At 40.7% G+C, this 16,017-nt stretch overlaps 1 protein-coding gene across 1 annotated transcript in view; it reads left to right on the plus strand.

The window, feature by feature from the left end:
• Nucleotides 1-1,745: 1,745 nt before the first annotated feature.
• Nucleotides 1,746-16,017, plus strand: part of CWC15 (CWC15 spliceosome-associated protein) — a 15,276-nt gene continuing 1,004 nt past the window's right edge. The window contains 5 exon segments of the mRNA XM_009085228.1: nucleotides 1,746-1,885; nucleotides 3,718-3,830; nucleotides 4,697-4,785; nucleotides 5,533-5,643; nucleotides 15,963-16,017. The exon segment at nucleotides 15,963-16,017 is cut by the window's right edge and continues 36 nt beyond it. Of these exon segments, the coding sequence (XP_009083476.1) occupies nucleotides 1,755-1,885; nucleotides 3,718-3,830; nucleotides 4,697-4,785; nucleotides 5,533-5,643; nucleotides 15,963-16,017 (499 nt within the window). The 5' untranslated portion in view covers nucleotides 1,746-1,754.

Raw genomic sequence — 16,017 nt, forward strand, 5'->3', positions numbered from 1 at the left:
TTTCCTTCCGTTAATTTTGTTTCCTGAGTAGTGATTCAGTGGCAGGACCTGTGTTCCACCCGATGGGATGTTACTGTTAGCAACGAATTATGTTGTCATTTTAACATCGAAGTCATGTGTTTTGTGCTCTCATTAAAAATGATAACATAGGCAGAACATAAATAACTTTTTTTTTGTGCACCACAAAAGCATATAAAGCAATGTCATAGTTTTTTATTTGCGTTTTAATATTTTTTGATGTGTTCTCTTGTCATCTTTCAACATCCAACCTTCTGGTTGGTAGGACTGATGCCTTTTTGTATCTCTGCAGGTGTCTTTCTCTAGTATCTTAAACAGTTCCAGGCTGTGGTTAATGTATGTGTGTGTCTCAGTGAAGCAGCAACAAGCATCGTTTCACATAGGAGATTTCAGATGGTGTTGATTGATCATTCAGGGTCTTTTGGCAGTGGTTAACCATCTGAAGCTCTTGGCTGGCACAGTGGTTTGGGATTGCAGGGTCTCCAAGTCCTGTCTGGCAGTGCTGAACACAGTGCATGCTGACAGGGTGTCTGCATGGCTGAGGCCGGTCAGAATCTGTTTCATTCCTTTGGCACAGAAGAATTGATATAGCAATTTTGGGCACCAACTGGTTTGGTGTTTAGGCCATGCTGGCAGAACGTGAGTTCCTGCAGTTTCTAAGTGAGAGCTGGTGACAACTTCCTCATCACTGTATACAACTTGCTCACGAGGGTAGATGGAGGGGCAAGCACTGATCTTTTCTTTCCGGCAGCCAGTGACAGGACCCGAGGGAATGGCCTGAAGTTGTGACAGGAGAGGTTTAGGTTGGATATTAGGAGAAGGTTCTTCACCCAGAGAGTATTTGGGCACTGGAACAGGCTCCTCAGGGAAGTGGTCACAGCACTCAGCCTGACAGAGTTCAAGAAGTGCTTGGACAATGCTCTCAGGCACATGGTGTGATTCTTGGGGCTGTCCTGTGCAGGGCCAGGAGTTGGACTGGATGGTCCTTGTGGGTCCCTTCCAGCTCAGGATATTCTATGATTCTGTGAACTTCTCCATTTGTCCTTTTCAGTTGCACTTTGTTTATGTGAGGGTGAAGCTGTTTGTCTTGTGCCACCAGGGAAACATTGATCCTAGCCCTTTGGAAGGTGCTGCTGGCCAGCTGGAGCTCTGTGCAGGTCGGTCGCAGAGGACTGTGCTGCAGCATTGATGTCGGTGCTGTGCCTGTGCTAGGGAATGTAACAGGGCCATGGCGAGGGCTGAAGTGCTTTAGTTGTGTGATCTTCATCAGTACTTAGTGATCCTTCATCAGTACTTAGTGATCAACACCATCCTAGGCACTCTGTGATATGTGTCAGCCATTGGGGAATACTGGAGGAGTCATTTCTTCCCTGTAGGCACTTGCTTTTGGCTGCAGTTGTTCAGGAGGCAAAAGAGTGTAGTTCCTAGACCTGCACCACTTGCTTTAGGGATGGGAGACCAGCTTCTGGTTGGTGTTACTTACATTACAAATGTAGCTTCATAGCCTTGTTGGATTCTGTGTGTCATCTTTCAAGCGTGTTGGAAAACACTATTTTGAAAATCTGAATAGATTTCACTTTCAATAAAAAAATTCCTTACATTTCGGGGACCATGAGCTGAGGGATAGCTGGGACTTGTCATTGCAGTTAACAGGAGCGAAGTGGCTCTTGATGAGTGTCTTTCACTCTAAGTTACAGTAACCACTGTTTGTGTCCCTTGGTCCTGTAGTGGTGAAAATGACGACAGCAGCAAGACCAACGTTTGAGCCTGCAAGAGGAGGAAGAGGAAAAGGTGAAGGAGACTTAAGCCAGCTATCCAAACAATACTCCAGCAGAGATCTTCCTTCTCATACTAAAATCAAATACAGGTTAGTATTAGTTTTTTGGATCTCAGGGCAAAACAGATTGGGAAAGGTTTTCTGTTATGAGTGGTACTCTGAAGTTTTCACAATAGATGTTGATGTGGTCAACTCTCAGCAAGCTCCAGAGGTTGTGAGCAGTGCTGAACAAGTGGGTTGAAAGCAAAAGTCTCAAAAGCAGGCCTAGGAGATGAAATGCATTGCAGGTGATTTGAGAGGTTCAGTTTTAGTGGTATTTGTTACTGCTTATAGATGTGAATCGTCAGGAGAAGATGAGCATTGGAGTCTGAGTGTTTGGGGCAGTAGAGTGGAAAGCAGGTTGTGATTGGGACTGAGCCATGGAGAGTGCTGGCATTTGCAGAGCAGGATGGGATGAGCAAAGTGAAGTTGAGCATGTCTTAAAATCAGGGAAACCACATTATGTATTTAGCAAAGGACCACTTGGTAAGGGCATTAAGAGGAGGCAGGGAAATCATGGAATGACACTCGGGCAGTGGTACGTGCTGGAAGAGCTGCTGTTAAACACTGCAGGTGGTTCATGCAGGTCCTGGGAGAAGAAATTGCTTTAACCAGTGAGAGAAATAATGTGGTCTTAGTAATATTTTCCTCTGTTTGAATTGCATAGTAAATCTCTGTTATCTTTTTGGAAGATTAAATAAAATCTGGAGTCAATACATAGATACATAGAATTTAACTTAAATGTGTCAGCCTAAAAGTGTTCTTCTTATCTAACTGATGTTACTCTTGTCAGTGAAGTTATTGTTAAAGTTTTAGATTTGCACCAGTCTGGTGCTTTGAAAGAAGCATGTGGGGACAGTTATGTACGGGAATATACAGTGTATGTTTTAACAAATCCTTCCATTTTTGTGAGAGAGAGAGATGGAGAAGGTGTTGTCTCCTGTTCTTTCTCCCAAATATCTTATACAAAGGTGTCTTTGTTAAATTGCCAGGACTGCATCACTGCAGGAAAAGTTCAGTGTTTCAGTCCCTCTCATGTTCGCTTGAATGACACAGGTTTTGGGGAGATTCTGCAGCTACAACAGGGATTCCAAGTTCAGGTTTTTAATTACAAAAGCAAGTGAAATACTTCACCATGAAGACAGGCTGTGCACACAATGTGTTTATAATGGCTCAAGTCTGGGTTTCTTCCAGGCACTCTTATTTCCAGAACTGGGTTCACGGAAAGGTGAAAGGAATTGCTCCTTGTTTTTATTCATTAATTCTTTTCAAGATTTCCACATAAATTTCGGCACTATCTAGGTGGAGCTTAGTGTGACTTGGATGTACATGGTTTGTTGCTTTTGGCCACTGTGCATTATATAAAAGCACAAACATGTATTTGCAGGATGTTTCACTCAAGCTAGTGTTTGGCCTCTTCTCCTGCCTTTTTTATGATGGTCATGGAGGAGAAAAGGTTTATGAAAAGCATGTTTAACTCTTGATCTTATCTGTAAGCCTAAGGGACTGTTTGCAGCAGCAACTTTGGTTGGTAAAACAGTGAAGAAAGTTGACCATAATGTTTGTGGGTGTCGGCTAGGACACTGGGATTGGGCTGCTGGAGAACAGAATATTTAAGACATAGCCACAAAAGGCAGATGTAGTCATCCTGTTTTGTAGGAATTTATGTAGGTCTTTTCTTTCGTTTGGGAGCCACTAGAAGGAGCCTGTGCGTATGGCATTGCATACAGAGAATTGCTCTGAAGAGAGAATAAACATAACTTTATATGGTACCCAGTTCTTATTCTCTATGCTCACCTGTTCACACCAGGGTTTTTTTGGCCTCCTTGAAAACATTGCTGCCAGCTGCAGACTGTTAACTTCAGTTTTTCCCTCTGTTTTAGACAGACCACTCAGGATGCTCCTGAGGAGGTGCGTAACCGTGACTTCAGGAGGGAGCTGGAGGAGAGAGAACGGGTCGCTGCAAGGGAGAAGAATAGAGACAGACCAACCAGAGGTAAGAACACAGAAACAAAAACCTTAATACCTTTGTGTGACGTCCCTCTTGCTTGAAATTTGGCATTGTAAGAAGTTTGCAGTGTAGGCAGCATGTCATGAGAGTAAAATTTAGGGTATTGATCTGATAGTTCCAAGCTGCTGACCTGCAAGGGAATGTCCACTGGCTTTCATGCTGGCAGACATCTAGGCCAGCCAGTAGAAAAGCAGAGGCCATCATGCAGGCTAGCTGATAGAGTAGGATTGTGATGGATTGGCAGCAAGTATGTACAGCTAATAAAGGGCTTTTTCTTGTACTTGGACAAGTGAGACAGGAAGGAGAGGGGGGAGTGGCTCATGTCCTAGTGTTACAGCACCAGTGAAACAGTAAATCCGTTTTGGAAGTATGTGATTCTGTTCAGATACAGTGAAGTAATAATCAAAGAGGGGTTTGATAAATACTCAGTATTAAGCTTGGCAGGATTCAAGTACTTTAGATTTAGGTATATAGGTGTTGTGTGGCTTTCAGATTCACAGATGAAAGCAGATGTGGTTTGGATCAAGCTAGCCAACAGTAATGCTTTGGGGTGGTCCTAAATGGGAACCATCCAGTTAGATAGATATGTATGTTTAGAATAAGGATACTTCTCCACAGCATTTTCTTCTGTTTGAAGTAATGACTTAAAAAATACTTCTGGAGGCCGAATTGTAAATTTGGGATGTTATTGCTTCTCTCAAGGATACCTACAGGGGAGGAATTAGCCCAGGCATTAAGACTGAGAAGTGAGGGGAAAGTAAGCATAAGCTTGTTTCTCTTACTCTAATGCAAGACAAATTGTTTGTGAAAATTTTTGCTAGTCCCTTTTTTTTTTCATTCTTATGCCATAGAACATACGACATCATCATCTGTTTCTAAGAAGCCTCGGCTAGACCAGATTCCTGCAGCAAATCTTGATGCAGATGATCCTCTTACTGATGTATGTATCCTTTTTCTGTCTTCTTTCCTTTCATTGTCCTGCCTTCAGGATTTGCTGTTAATGGAATATGTACTTTCATTTAAGTCTGCTCAAGATTTTAGAGGATTCCAATCTATCTTCCTTTTACAGCTTATGTCCTGTGGTGAAAGTCCAGAGTGGTTCAGAGGATTCTTGTCCATGCTGTAATGGTATTCTTGGAAAGCACACAAGAACTAGGGAACTGAAAATAACACTTACAGTATGGGCAATGAGTGACATTTTAGTCAGCTACTGGATTAGTTAGAATTCCCCAAAGGTAGAACTGTTGAGATACATACCAATGACTGTCAGCATGAGCAATGGATGCTTGCCCTTGGCTCCTCTCCTCATGCTGATATCTGGGAGTTAGGACAAAGGCTGGACAATAAGCTCAGGGTTTTTTAATCCTGTGTTATTTGGTCCCAGCAGTATTGGACAGGGTAATCAAGCACGATATTACAGTGTCTTTCATCACAGTGATTGGGGACAGCCATTCTCTAGAGTCTGTCAGTTCTCTAGTGTTTTTAATTGCAGTCAGTCCAAAAGCACAAACACATTTTGTCTTGAATTTACTACACAAGAGCAAACAAATGCTTGTATATGCTACAAGCACCCAAGTATTTCAGAAATCAACCAGCAGCAAATTGTGGTCTTTGCTGGGCAGACCAGGGCTGGTTTTACTCAATGAAATGAACGAGCTGATTCTTGCTGTCCATTTGTTGCTGCTAGGAAGATGATGAAGATGAGGACTTGGAAGACAGTGATGATGATGACACTGCAGCTCTTCTGGCTGAACTGGAAAAAATCAAGAAAGAACGAGCTGAGGAACAGGCTCGAAAGGTAAAATCTCACCCACTAAAGAGCACCCACTTTTTGCAAACTGGTGTTTATTAAAACTGGAGTGCCTGAAGTATATCCTGAGTGAGAACTGGTAAACAAAATGCCCTTCAAACCTCCTCTCAAGTATGATTAATTTGTTATTCTAGCTAATAATAGTCAAGAATTGTTTTCTTTAGTAGACATACTGAATATTTTACTCAGTAAAACATTTTATTTGCTTTCTGTAGAGGCAGTGAGTCGAGATAAACTTGCTTTTCATGTCAAGTCCTCTGAAGACAGCTGTTACACCTCACTCTATAGTGGGATTAATGAGCTGCATACAATCCAGTGTAATTTAATGTGTTAACTAGCTTTTATGAAAAAAGAAATATGAATTTTATTTATGAAAGGCTGCAGGCTGTATATGATAGCTGTCTTTTCACGGTGTTGGTACTGTGTTGCCTTGGCAAGGAGCACTAGTTTTAACTATAAGACCAGAACTATTTTCATGTGATTATACACAGACAAATTAATTTGAAAAATGTCACTGCAAAAATTGGTAACAATACAGCAGTCTTTTCAGAACTGGGAAACTCAATTCACATGTAGCTTTCATACCTCCCTATAATCTCTCTCTACAGATAGAAACACAATGTTCTGCCTTTGAACTACCTGTAGTTACAGGTGTTTTCCTTTGAGTTAGATTAAATCCTGTGCTATTTGCTGTCATACCTCCTTGGTGTAAAAGAGATTGTTGGGATGGAGTGCATTAGCAGAATCCCTGATTGATGACTGGACTTTTAGGGACTGTTTCTGCAAGTAGTCTGTGTTGTCAAACTGACCAGGATTTAGGACTGTATTGGGTATTGGGGCTAATGTTGTGTTGCAGCAGAGTTTAGAGTTCAGGTGTTTGGTCTGCACTGCTGAAATGCTCTGCCTCTGGTGGTGCAACAGAAGTGGTGGATATGTGCAGCATTACTCATCTACTTCTAGTAAGTGCTTGCTTTTTGAGTAGGGTTTAAACCATTTTAGTGCTTTTATCAAACATTTCTTCCTTCAGCTAGAGTAGTTTTGTGTTTTTATAAATATATTCTCCATTAGTGTAAACAAAACAAAAACCCCAAAGCAAACAAGCAAACAAAAAATGTGTCTGAAAACCAAGTCACCTGTCACCTTTGTATATGCTAATCTGGGATAGTTTTTAGAACATGCTAAATAAACACATTAAGTACTGATCAGGAGGCTAATCAAGGGCTGCTCTGATAATGTATTGATGCCTCTGAACTCCTCATAACCTTTTGTGTATGAGCTTCACACACACATTCATAGTTTAATGTTTCTCATGAATGCTCAAGTGATAGTGAACAGGGCACAGCTTCTACCAGACACTGGGAACTGCTACGAGAGCATAACAGTTTAATTGCTGTAGGCAGCAATGTAGTATTTGCCTGTTCTTGGCTAACAGTATAGAAATTTACCTTTAAAGTCAACAAAGCCTGTAAAAACCAGTGAGCTGTGCAATTTTGGAGTTAAGTAGTATGGAGGCTAAAAGCTGTACCATGCTGCTTCAGTGCAGAAATTGTGCTGTAGAAGACTGTTAATGTTTGATCCTCCACAGGGCTGCGAGTGGTCTTCTGCATCAAAGTATTTCTGAAAGCATCTCTTTTCTAGGCTTTTGAGGCACATCATGCAGCAGTGAATGCCTTTTGCACTGATAACGTGGTGAAAAGGACTTAAAAACACTGGCAACAATTCTTCCATGTATTCCTGTGTGAAATGTACTGAACTACAGGTTAGGTGTAGTTGACGTCAGCTGTCCTTGCACAGTGCTTAAAATGAAAGCTCAGGTCGGTCTGGATTTTTCACTTTGCCTGTTAGCTGAAATTAGACATCTAGATTGAACAGTGTAACTTGTCACATTTCAGTGTGTAAAACTTGCATTAGGAAAATAATGGTAGTAAATTGCAGCTCCGGCAGCCAAGTGCATGCTTCTCTTTCATGTGTGGAAGGTAGGAATGTTATAATCTCCGTGAAATCCTAATTTTGTCACTAGAGGGTGCTGAAAGCCATGAAGTGTTTAGGACAGCACTAGTTTTGTTTTGCTGCCTCTTAGCTGGTATTATGTTTTACCTGCATGGATGTTCTCCTTCCCCCAGAAACAGGATTTGTAATGTCCAGTGCTGTGTGCATACTGAATTGAATCATGTTGACATGAAATGGATATGCTTGTTTCTTCCTGAAAATGAGTATGGTATTTATTTGAAACAGTGCACACTATTGCACACGCACCGTCTAGACCTACACTGTTCATCCTTTCACTGGCTGATGGCAGGTAGACTCTCTTTAAAACTGGCATCTTCAGTAAATAGTGGATGCTCTGCAGGTACTTGGAATTTTATGTTCTTGGGGGCTTTTGAGAATAGGAAACTGAGACTATGTTGATGGAAAAAGTAAAAACCAGGGTGGGGCACAGCCTTGGAAACAGTCTTTAGGAGTAAGGATCTCCTTTGGAAAGTTTGCTTACGTATGTTGGCTCTAGTGGTGCAGTCTGTTTATATTAGACCTTGTGTTCCATGGCTTTGGAATAAGGTGTTACTGGCAAAGCCTTTCATAGTCATTTTATGTTAATCCCTTTTCCCTTCAGATATGTGGTATTTCGTATTACTGTGTATTGCAAGACATAACTTAAACCTAATTTTGTAAGTAACCTGGTATTAATCACTCAGCTGACTTCAAGATAACATCTCACATAAAGTCTTATTTGTGTAGTTGCTGTTAGTCCTAATCCATGTACAGAAATGCTTTATCTGCTGAAATGCTGCTGTCCATAGTAGACAGCGTAGCCAAACCAGTGACAGGGCAAAGGAAAAATGCAGGGGGAATGTCTGTTCTCCCTTCACTCTGCACGTGGTCCTCAAATCTCTTTGCTGTTATACAGACAGATTAATGTGTCTCTTCTTGACATCTTCTTGGAACATCTCAGGGTCTTAAAAAAGATAAGGGGGAAAAATACAGTAATGTATCTCAAACTTGTACCATATGTAAATTTTTCCCTGATACTGTAGTTAATTTGATTTCATTTAGGTGCTCATCCAGTTATTTCTGAGACTTCATTTAAAGTAAACTGTATCTTTGTTAACTGTTTTCCTTCATCACTTTGGTGTCTATTCTTTAAGTTGCCACGAAAGGAGGACTGCCTCTTTCAAAATGCAGTTCTGGTGATGCAGCAGTTAAAAACAGAAGATGAGAATCTGCTTTTTTTTCAGGTCATCATGTTCTCTGTTAAATTCCCTTATGTGGTAATACCACTTTCCATAGAAATCCTCTAAATGTAATTTTGACAGCGTTAGTATTAAGGGGTTCTAATGTACTTCACACTGATATAATCTGTGAAGCAAGTAGTTTGTCAACCAAATAAGAAATTCCTCTCAAAGCTTGTTAACTTCTCAAAATGCTTAAATTCCCTTGAATTCTGTAGAAACATTAAATAAATACTATGTCTGTTTTTAAAATACTCACTGAGCATGGGAGTCCTCCTGACTTTTATCACACCCTCCACGATTTTGATCTCAGATTGTTCCTAGTGGACACTGAGCTGACCAGGAAATTCTAGTTTTGAAAGCTGTTTCTGTGGAATAATTCTGGGTCTGTATAAAACTGGACAAACACTAGGTCTGCTGTCTGTGTTTCCATGAAGCCTATCCATGGATAGGCTTCATGGAAACATTTCAGTATTCCAAATCCAGCTTTACAATGCTCTTGATTTCCAATTTGCAAGCGCTTCCTTAAAAGGTAAATTGAAGTAATCGAAAACAAACCTTAAAGCAGTGAGCAACTGAATGTGCAGTTCCAGCAGAGCTGTTTTAACTTCCTGTCAATTTTTGCTTAGCCGAGAGCAGACTTGTTTTCTCAACAGTTTTATTTCAGCAAGTGTTTCTCTATAATGAATATATTGCCTTACCTGTGGTCAAAGGAGATCTTAGTTCTGCCCTGTGCTTCAGCCATGTCACAGGCTTTCCAATAAAACATCAGAAAATAAGTCTTTATAGATATTAACCTTTTCAGTTATGGGTCTGACTAAAACTAGATATCAAATTGGTGATTAAGAAAGAATTTGAGTCAAGAGGCAAAAGCAGAAGGCAAAGTGTGTTTCTTCATTAAATGTATAAGACATGTTAGCAGTACTTTTGCCAAGAAGTAACCCTCCCTTGTGGGCAAAATGACATCAGAGCTGCCTGTAGACACTACAGTTGTGATTACTCAGTGCTCTTAGTTTTTGAAGCTTCAATCAGTTATTTGAATTGCTGTGTTGCACAGAGTTAGTAATTTGCACAGGATCAAATAACTGGGGTGGATCCCTGCATTATTGCATTCTCATCTGCGAAAGGCAGTGCTGTCATAGTTTGTAATTCAACAATTAGTATTTAGATAAGTTTATGTGATTATTTTTCTTCATTTTTTTTCAGTCTTCAATGAGAGATGGGTATTTCAGGTTTTCTTTCAGCTACTTACCATCTGTAAAGACTGAGTAGGATAGCTGACTTTAACACAATGGAGTCATTTCAGGAATTTCAGCACTTTCTGTAAAAGCAATCTTGCTCTGTGCTAAGGGTAGAAACTATACTAAAAAAACCCCCATGGTAACAATAATGTTTTTCATTCCTTTGCAGGCAGAAACAAATATGCTAAGGGACTGTTAATCTTACAGCAAGATAAGGAGTAATTGTTTAGTTAAGGTTAATATAGTTCTGTCCTGCTTTTTTCCCCCCCAGCTGTGATGCTACATGATGATCGCTGTTGTACAGCGAACGCTTGCTATGAGATCCAATTTACATAGCAGCGTCTCCATCTGCTTTCTCGGGGAATGGGGCTCTCTCTGCCAGTCCAGCCCTATTCCCAATGTCGTAATATTGCTGTTCCATTGCCTCAGCATGGCAATGTCTGATTAATCTCTGCAGATAGCTGGTGCAGCACTCTGCCACAGCACTGCTGGCTGTAGTGAGGGATCTGTTGTTTTGCTCAAATGGCTTAGGAAAAGCCTTGTACACCTTGTGTTGCAGAACGGAACAGCAGGCAAAGGGGCATTATTTTGGAAAGGGTGGAGTGAACGTATTGTTTTCCCCCTTAGGCTCCTCTTCTGTTGTGGGTTTCTTGTATTCACAGTGTTGTAGCTTAATAAGCCTTTGTTCCACCACACACAAGAACAATGTAGGCTTTGGAGCGCTCAGAGCCGCTTATTTGGTGAACAGCTGTGCTTGATCGTGCCTCAGAGGTGTGAAGCTCAGACAGCTGTGAAGGTTATGTCTGGTCTGTTTGATTTGATACAACCCAATCGCCTGGAGCGTCCCAGCTTTCCGTGGAGGAGTGGGCAGTGGAAGATTTATGTGGAAAATCCTGAAACGTAATGAAAACCTCTTTTGGCTGGAGATGAGGCATTTTGTACCTCTGGCCAAAATGTATAACTTAGCTTGAGTGTGTCAGCTTTACACCACTCTGAGTTACACATAGTATTTCTTACGTGTCATGTCTCTAAGGTACAAAACTTAGTAAATTAGCCTTTTTTTTTCCTAGTCTTGAATACCTTCCTTGAGAGTTTTAGTGAAGCTGAATAATGGGAAAAAAAATCTTCAAGACTAGTCTTTAGAATCAGCCTTCTTCCTAAATATCATAGCAAATGTATTGGAATGTCGTCAAACCTGGAACAGCTTGGAATGACTGAATTTCATAAATAAATTACCATGTCTGCCAGGTCTTCTTTCTAAAGTGACTAGAACTGATGACAGATCTGTTTCCCTTCTTTGCTTTCAGACCCTAATCTGTTAATTTTTAAGGACAAAGATAAGCTTATGCAGTTTGTTAATGACTGTAGTTGTTCTGCCTCTGTGGTCACAAAGGCAGCAGAACTGTGTTTGTGGACGGAGCTGAGCAGCAGTGAAGGGTCATATGAAGTGCCCACAGGCTCTGCAGCAGCTCTTGCTGTGCATACGAAAAGCTTAGGTTGGACACATAAGATTCATGGATTTTTTTCTGTAACTGTTGTCACTACGAAAGATCATTTTGACAGCTTCTGTTAAGGTTATGTTCATAATTGTTTCTTTAATAGGTGCAAAAGTAAAATGTAATCATGTGCAATTCCCAGGATTGCCCCTACCACTTACTTAATTGCGGTGCAGTTTTTTTCTACCCCCTCCAGTCCTCTGCAATTGTGGTTGAGTTAGGTCAATGTAAGTTTTTGCTAGCAGTCATTGGCTTTAGACAGAGTTCAGTTGAGCCTGAAATGCCAAGTCGTTGGGGCCAATGTGCGATAATGTATCTCAGCCTCCATGGCAGTGCAGTGGGGACGCAGTCAGTAGAGCCTGGAGTGAGTTGGTCTCTTGTGTGAGCTGTCTTGAATCTGTATTGCATTCTCTAGATCTCTACTGAGATGTGAGCTCAGGTGCCTACAAACCCATGTGTGGGTGTCTTAACCCAGAGCAAAATCCCTCTTTTAGCTTTATCCTAGTGTTTGCAGTGTAACACTTCTTAAAAGTGTTAGTTCAATTTTGATTTTTTTTCTATCACCACATTTTATCACTTCAGTCTGATAATGCTTTTTTTTGTTATCAGAAAGCAAACTATGTCAGGCTAATTGAGGCTGAAGGATATTACATGGGTTATGTCAAGCAGATAAAAGTTAGGATGATGTGTAACATGCCTTTTAAAAATCTTATTATGGAAAAATTGAGTGTGCATCTGTGTGTAGTAAGAACTGGAGTACTATGTGCATAATTTTTATAGTTCTTAATGTTAGCTTTATCTTTCCTTAGTGATTCTAAATGTTTACAATTCAAATGACTGAGTGCTTTTCACTTCTCTCCATGCATAGTGGAGAGTTCTAGAACCATCAGGTGTGCAGGAACTGTTGAGATTAAATCTCAAATGGGGGAAGGGAGAGACAAGGAACTGTAATTCCTGTCAAAAGGTGCTGAGTGACTCCAGTCAACTTTTGTCCATTAAGAAAAACATTAAAAAATGTGTGGAGTGCATGGTACTTCTGTACTTGTCAGTGGTGCGTGGATGCATTTTCATGCTTTGTGAAAACCCAGCCTTAGATAGTAGCGTCTGCCCCAGATAAAGTAATGGGTGATGCACAGGTTAATTAACTTTGGATCATGGCTGAGGTTAATGTCTTAGAAATCTGAGGGTGAGACGGTGCCGTGCTCTTCGTACCACCTTCAAAAGGGTTTCGCTGGAGCTCAGCTTTAAAATGGAAAGCTGCTGCATCTGTTTGCATATATAGGACTTGGAAGAAGTTCTCTCTACAGAAGCATTTTTCAACAGTGGAATATTAATTTCTTACAAAGCTTTTATTAGTGCAACCTTCTCTTGAGTGTGAATGTTTTGGTATGTAGCTTTATTATTTGATTTTAAGGTTCGTCCCAGGCCTCTTGTGTTTTCAAAGTCTCACTTCTAATGGAGCAGTGGAGATAAAAGTTAATGATGCAGAGCTCACCTCATTTTGGACAACACTGAGAACACTTCACATGCTTGCATCCTGTTGTAAATTTGCTTAATGGTCTTAAACAGAATCTAATCACTTCCTGGGAGGTACTTGAAGATCCGTACTCGGTTTTTTGCTTGTACCAGTATCCTAGATTTTGCTTGGTTTCAAATCACAGTTTTGCATGCATGTGCTGTACATTAGTCTCAGGGCTGCTGGTCTCCTGGTGGGAATACATGGCAGAGACCGCAGTAAACTGGTTTTCATGGCTGTTTGTTCCTCCATGTTATGGGGAAGAAGTGGTAAATCAGAAGTTGGCAGATGACACAAAGTTGAACACTGTGTACAGTTCTGGGCCCCTCAGTTCAGGAAGGATATTGAGGTGCTGGAACAGGTCCAGAGAAGAGCAACGAGGCTGGTGAAGGGACTCGAGCACAAGTGCTATGAGGAGAGGCTGAGGGAGCTGGTGTTGTTTAGCCTGAAGGAGACTCTGAGGTGGACCTTATTGCCCTCTACAACTCCCTGAAAGGAGGTTGTAGTCAGGTGGGGTTGGTCTCTTCTCCCAGGCAACCAGCAGGAGGACAAGAGGGCACAGACTCAAGCTCTGCCAGGGGAGGTTTAGGTTGGATATTAGGAAGAGATTTTTTATGGAGAGAGTAATCAGACATTGGAATGGGCTGCCTGGGGAGGTGGTGGATTCACCATCCCTGGAGGTTTTCAAGATGAGACTGGATGTGGCACTTAGTGCCATAGTAGGCACTTAGTGCCTAATCACAGTAGGGTTGGACTCGATGATCTTTGAGGTCTCTTCCAACCCAGTTGATTCTATGATTCTGTAATATTGTGCAGAAGAAGCTGCGTACATTTCTTGTATCTGATCCAGAGAGAAATGTGTAATTTGAGTTTGCATTTCTAATATGGGGGGGAAATCAAGGCCAAGTCGGATAAGGCCTTGAGTAACCTGATTTAGTGGGAGGTGTTCCTACCTGTGGCAGGGAGGAGTTGGGAACTAGATGATCTTTAAGGTCCCTTCCAGCTCTTAACATTCTCTGTAATATCCAAGTCATATATTTTTTCTCTCTGTGTTTCTTTACTTACTGGGTTGGTAATAACCCAAGTTGGAATGCAAAAGTTGGATTTAGAGCTATGTTTGCAAATGCAAAACTTTAGTTGATTTGTGTTAATAACTTTTAACTGCTGCAGTTTGTGTTAGAGCTCCATGGATACACCAGCAAGGGCAAGTCTTGCCTATGCATATGTTTTAATAGTGACGTTACAGGGCTTGTCCTGAAGCTGTGCCATGTTTTTAAGCAAGATGCCCTCTTGGGAGCCTTTCCCATCCCACTGGCAATTCATTGCAACTGGTTCTACATTTTATTTGTGAGAAGCAGCTTAATGGTAGGTGTTTTTTCATAACTAAAACTCAAGTAGATTTTGAAAGGTGAAATCTTGACCAGTGATCCTGCATCATCTGGTATTCAAATATATGTTCAGTTATTGTTGTTCTTAGGAGAGTTGGGGTAGTTTAAAGGAAAATTTCATAGAATGGTTTGGATTGGAAAAGCCTTAAAGATCATTTAGTCCTAACCCCTGTGCTTTGGGCAAGGACACCTTTCAGTAGACCAGGTTGCTTAGAGCCCCATCCAACCTGGCTTTGAACACTTCCAGGGATGGGACATCGATCCCAAATTTTACATACCTGGTCAATTTAATTAAAAAACATTGTAAATTGTAGTTTTAGTAATAAATCACTTAATATCAATTGAATGTTGAAGCTAGGGAACTCTGGCTACTGTCAGCATCAAGTTTAGTGCTTAAACCTTGTGAACGCTAGCATCAAGTAAAGTTCTTCCTCTTTTGGGATCCCATAAAAGTCCTCAGCCATGAATTTTCTGCAGTTTGGAAGAAAAAACAACCTTGTGGTCTCTTTGGCTTGTGTATAATTTTTTTTAAGCTATGGTTTGAGTCGCCTACAGTGCTAATGAGACTTCAGTTCATTTTCTAACTGGAATGTCTTCAGACCATACTTCAGAGTGGGAAGCCTAGTTAGTCATCCAGATCTTAAAGAATTTATTTTTCCTTCTGGTTCTTTCATCAAAGAACACTCCCTGCAATATTTGTGAAAGCTGTGGAAAAATATAGTGATGTAGAATGAATATTACACATTCATTTTGAAGTCTGTGAACATTTAAGTCACTGGGTATGTTAACAGAGCTTGGGAGTGTGGGCAGTGAAATTGCTTTGTGTTGCTTGTGGCATATTGCTTCACTTAGTTATGTGAGCTCCACGTGTTTTGACAGGACAAGGAGGAGAAAATTTTTCTCCTTAATATTGAAACTCTTAAATAGTCTTATGACATCCTCTGCTCTGTTTCACCATGGAATTCTCAATATTCTTTTTTAATTGGTCCCTAGGGAAGTTGTAGTTCTAAAACCCAAACAGCTGCTTAAAACAGAGAAGTTTCAACATGATCTAAGGTTTCTTCTACCTAGTGAATATTGTATGATGTACTATTTTTTCTCATGAGGGTAAAGGAAATCTTTTAATCTGTATACATTTTTAATATGATAAATATGTATATGGTAAAGCTAGAATTTAACTGAATATTTGATGGACCGTCAGAGCTAAGTAGAGCAGATATGAGTGTTGCTAGTTTGACAGTTTATTAGCGAAGTTAAGCTCTTCAGAGTATCTCTGCTTCTGTCCTTATTCTCCTCATGTGCAAGTGTCAAAAACTCTGAAAAGCCCAGGCTAGGAATTAAAGCTCCATCTGTGTGAGTGTTCACAGCTAAATAATGTTTGTCTCCATCAACTAGAGAAAAGTGGCTTAGAAAGTCATATATCCATTTCTGGTTTTCAGGAGCAAGAGCAAAAGGCTGAAGAAGAAAGAATTCGGATGGAGAACATTCTGAGTG

Source organism: Acanthisitta chloris, unplaced genomic scaffold (assembly GCF_000695815.1).
Source record: "Acanthisitta chloris isolate BGI_N310 unplaced genomic scaffold, ASM69581v1 scaffold10292, whole genome shotgun sequence".
NCBI classification, from domain to species: domain Eukaryota; kingdom Metazoa; phylum Chordata; class Aves; order Passeriformes; family Acanthisittidae; genus Acanthisitta; species Acanthisitta chloris.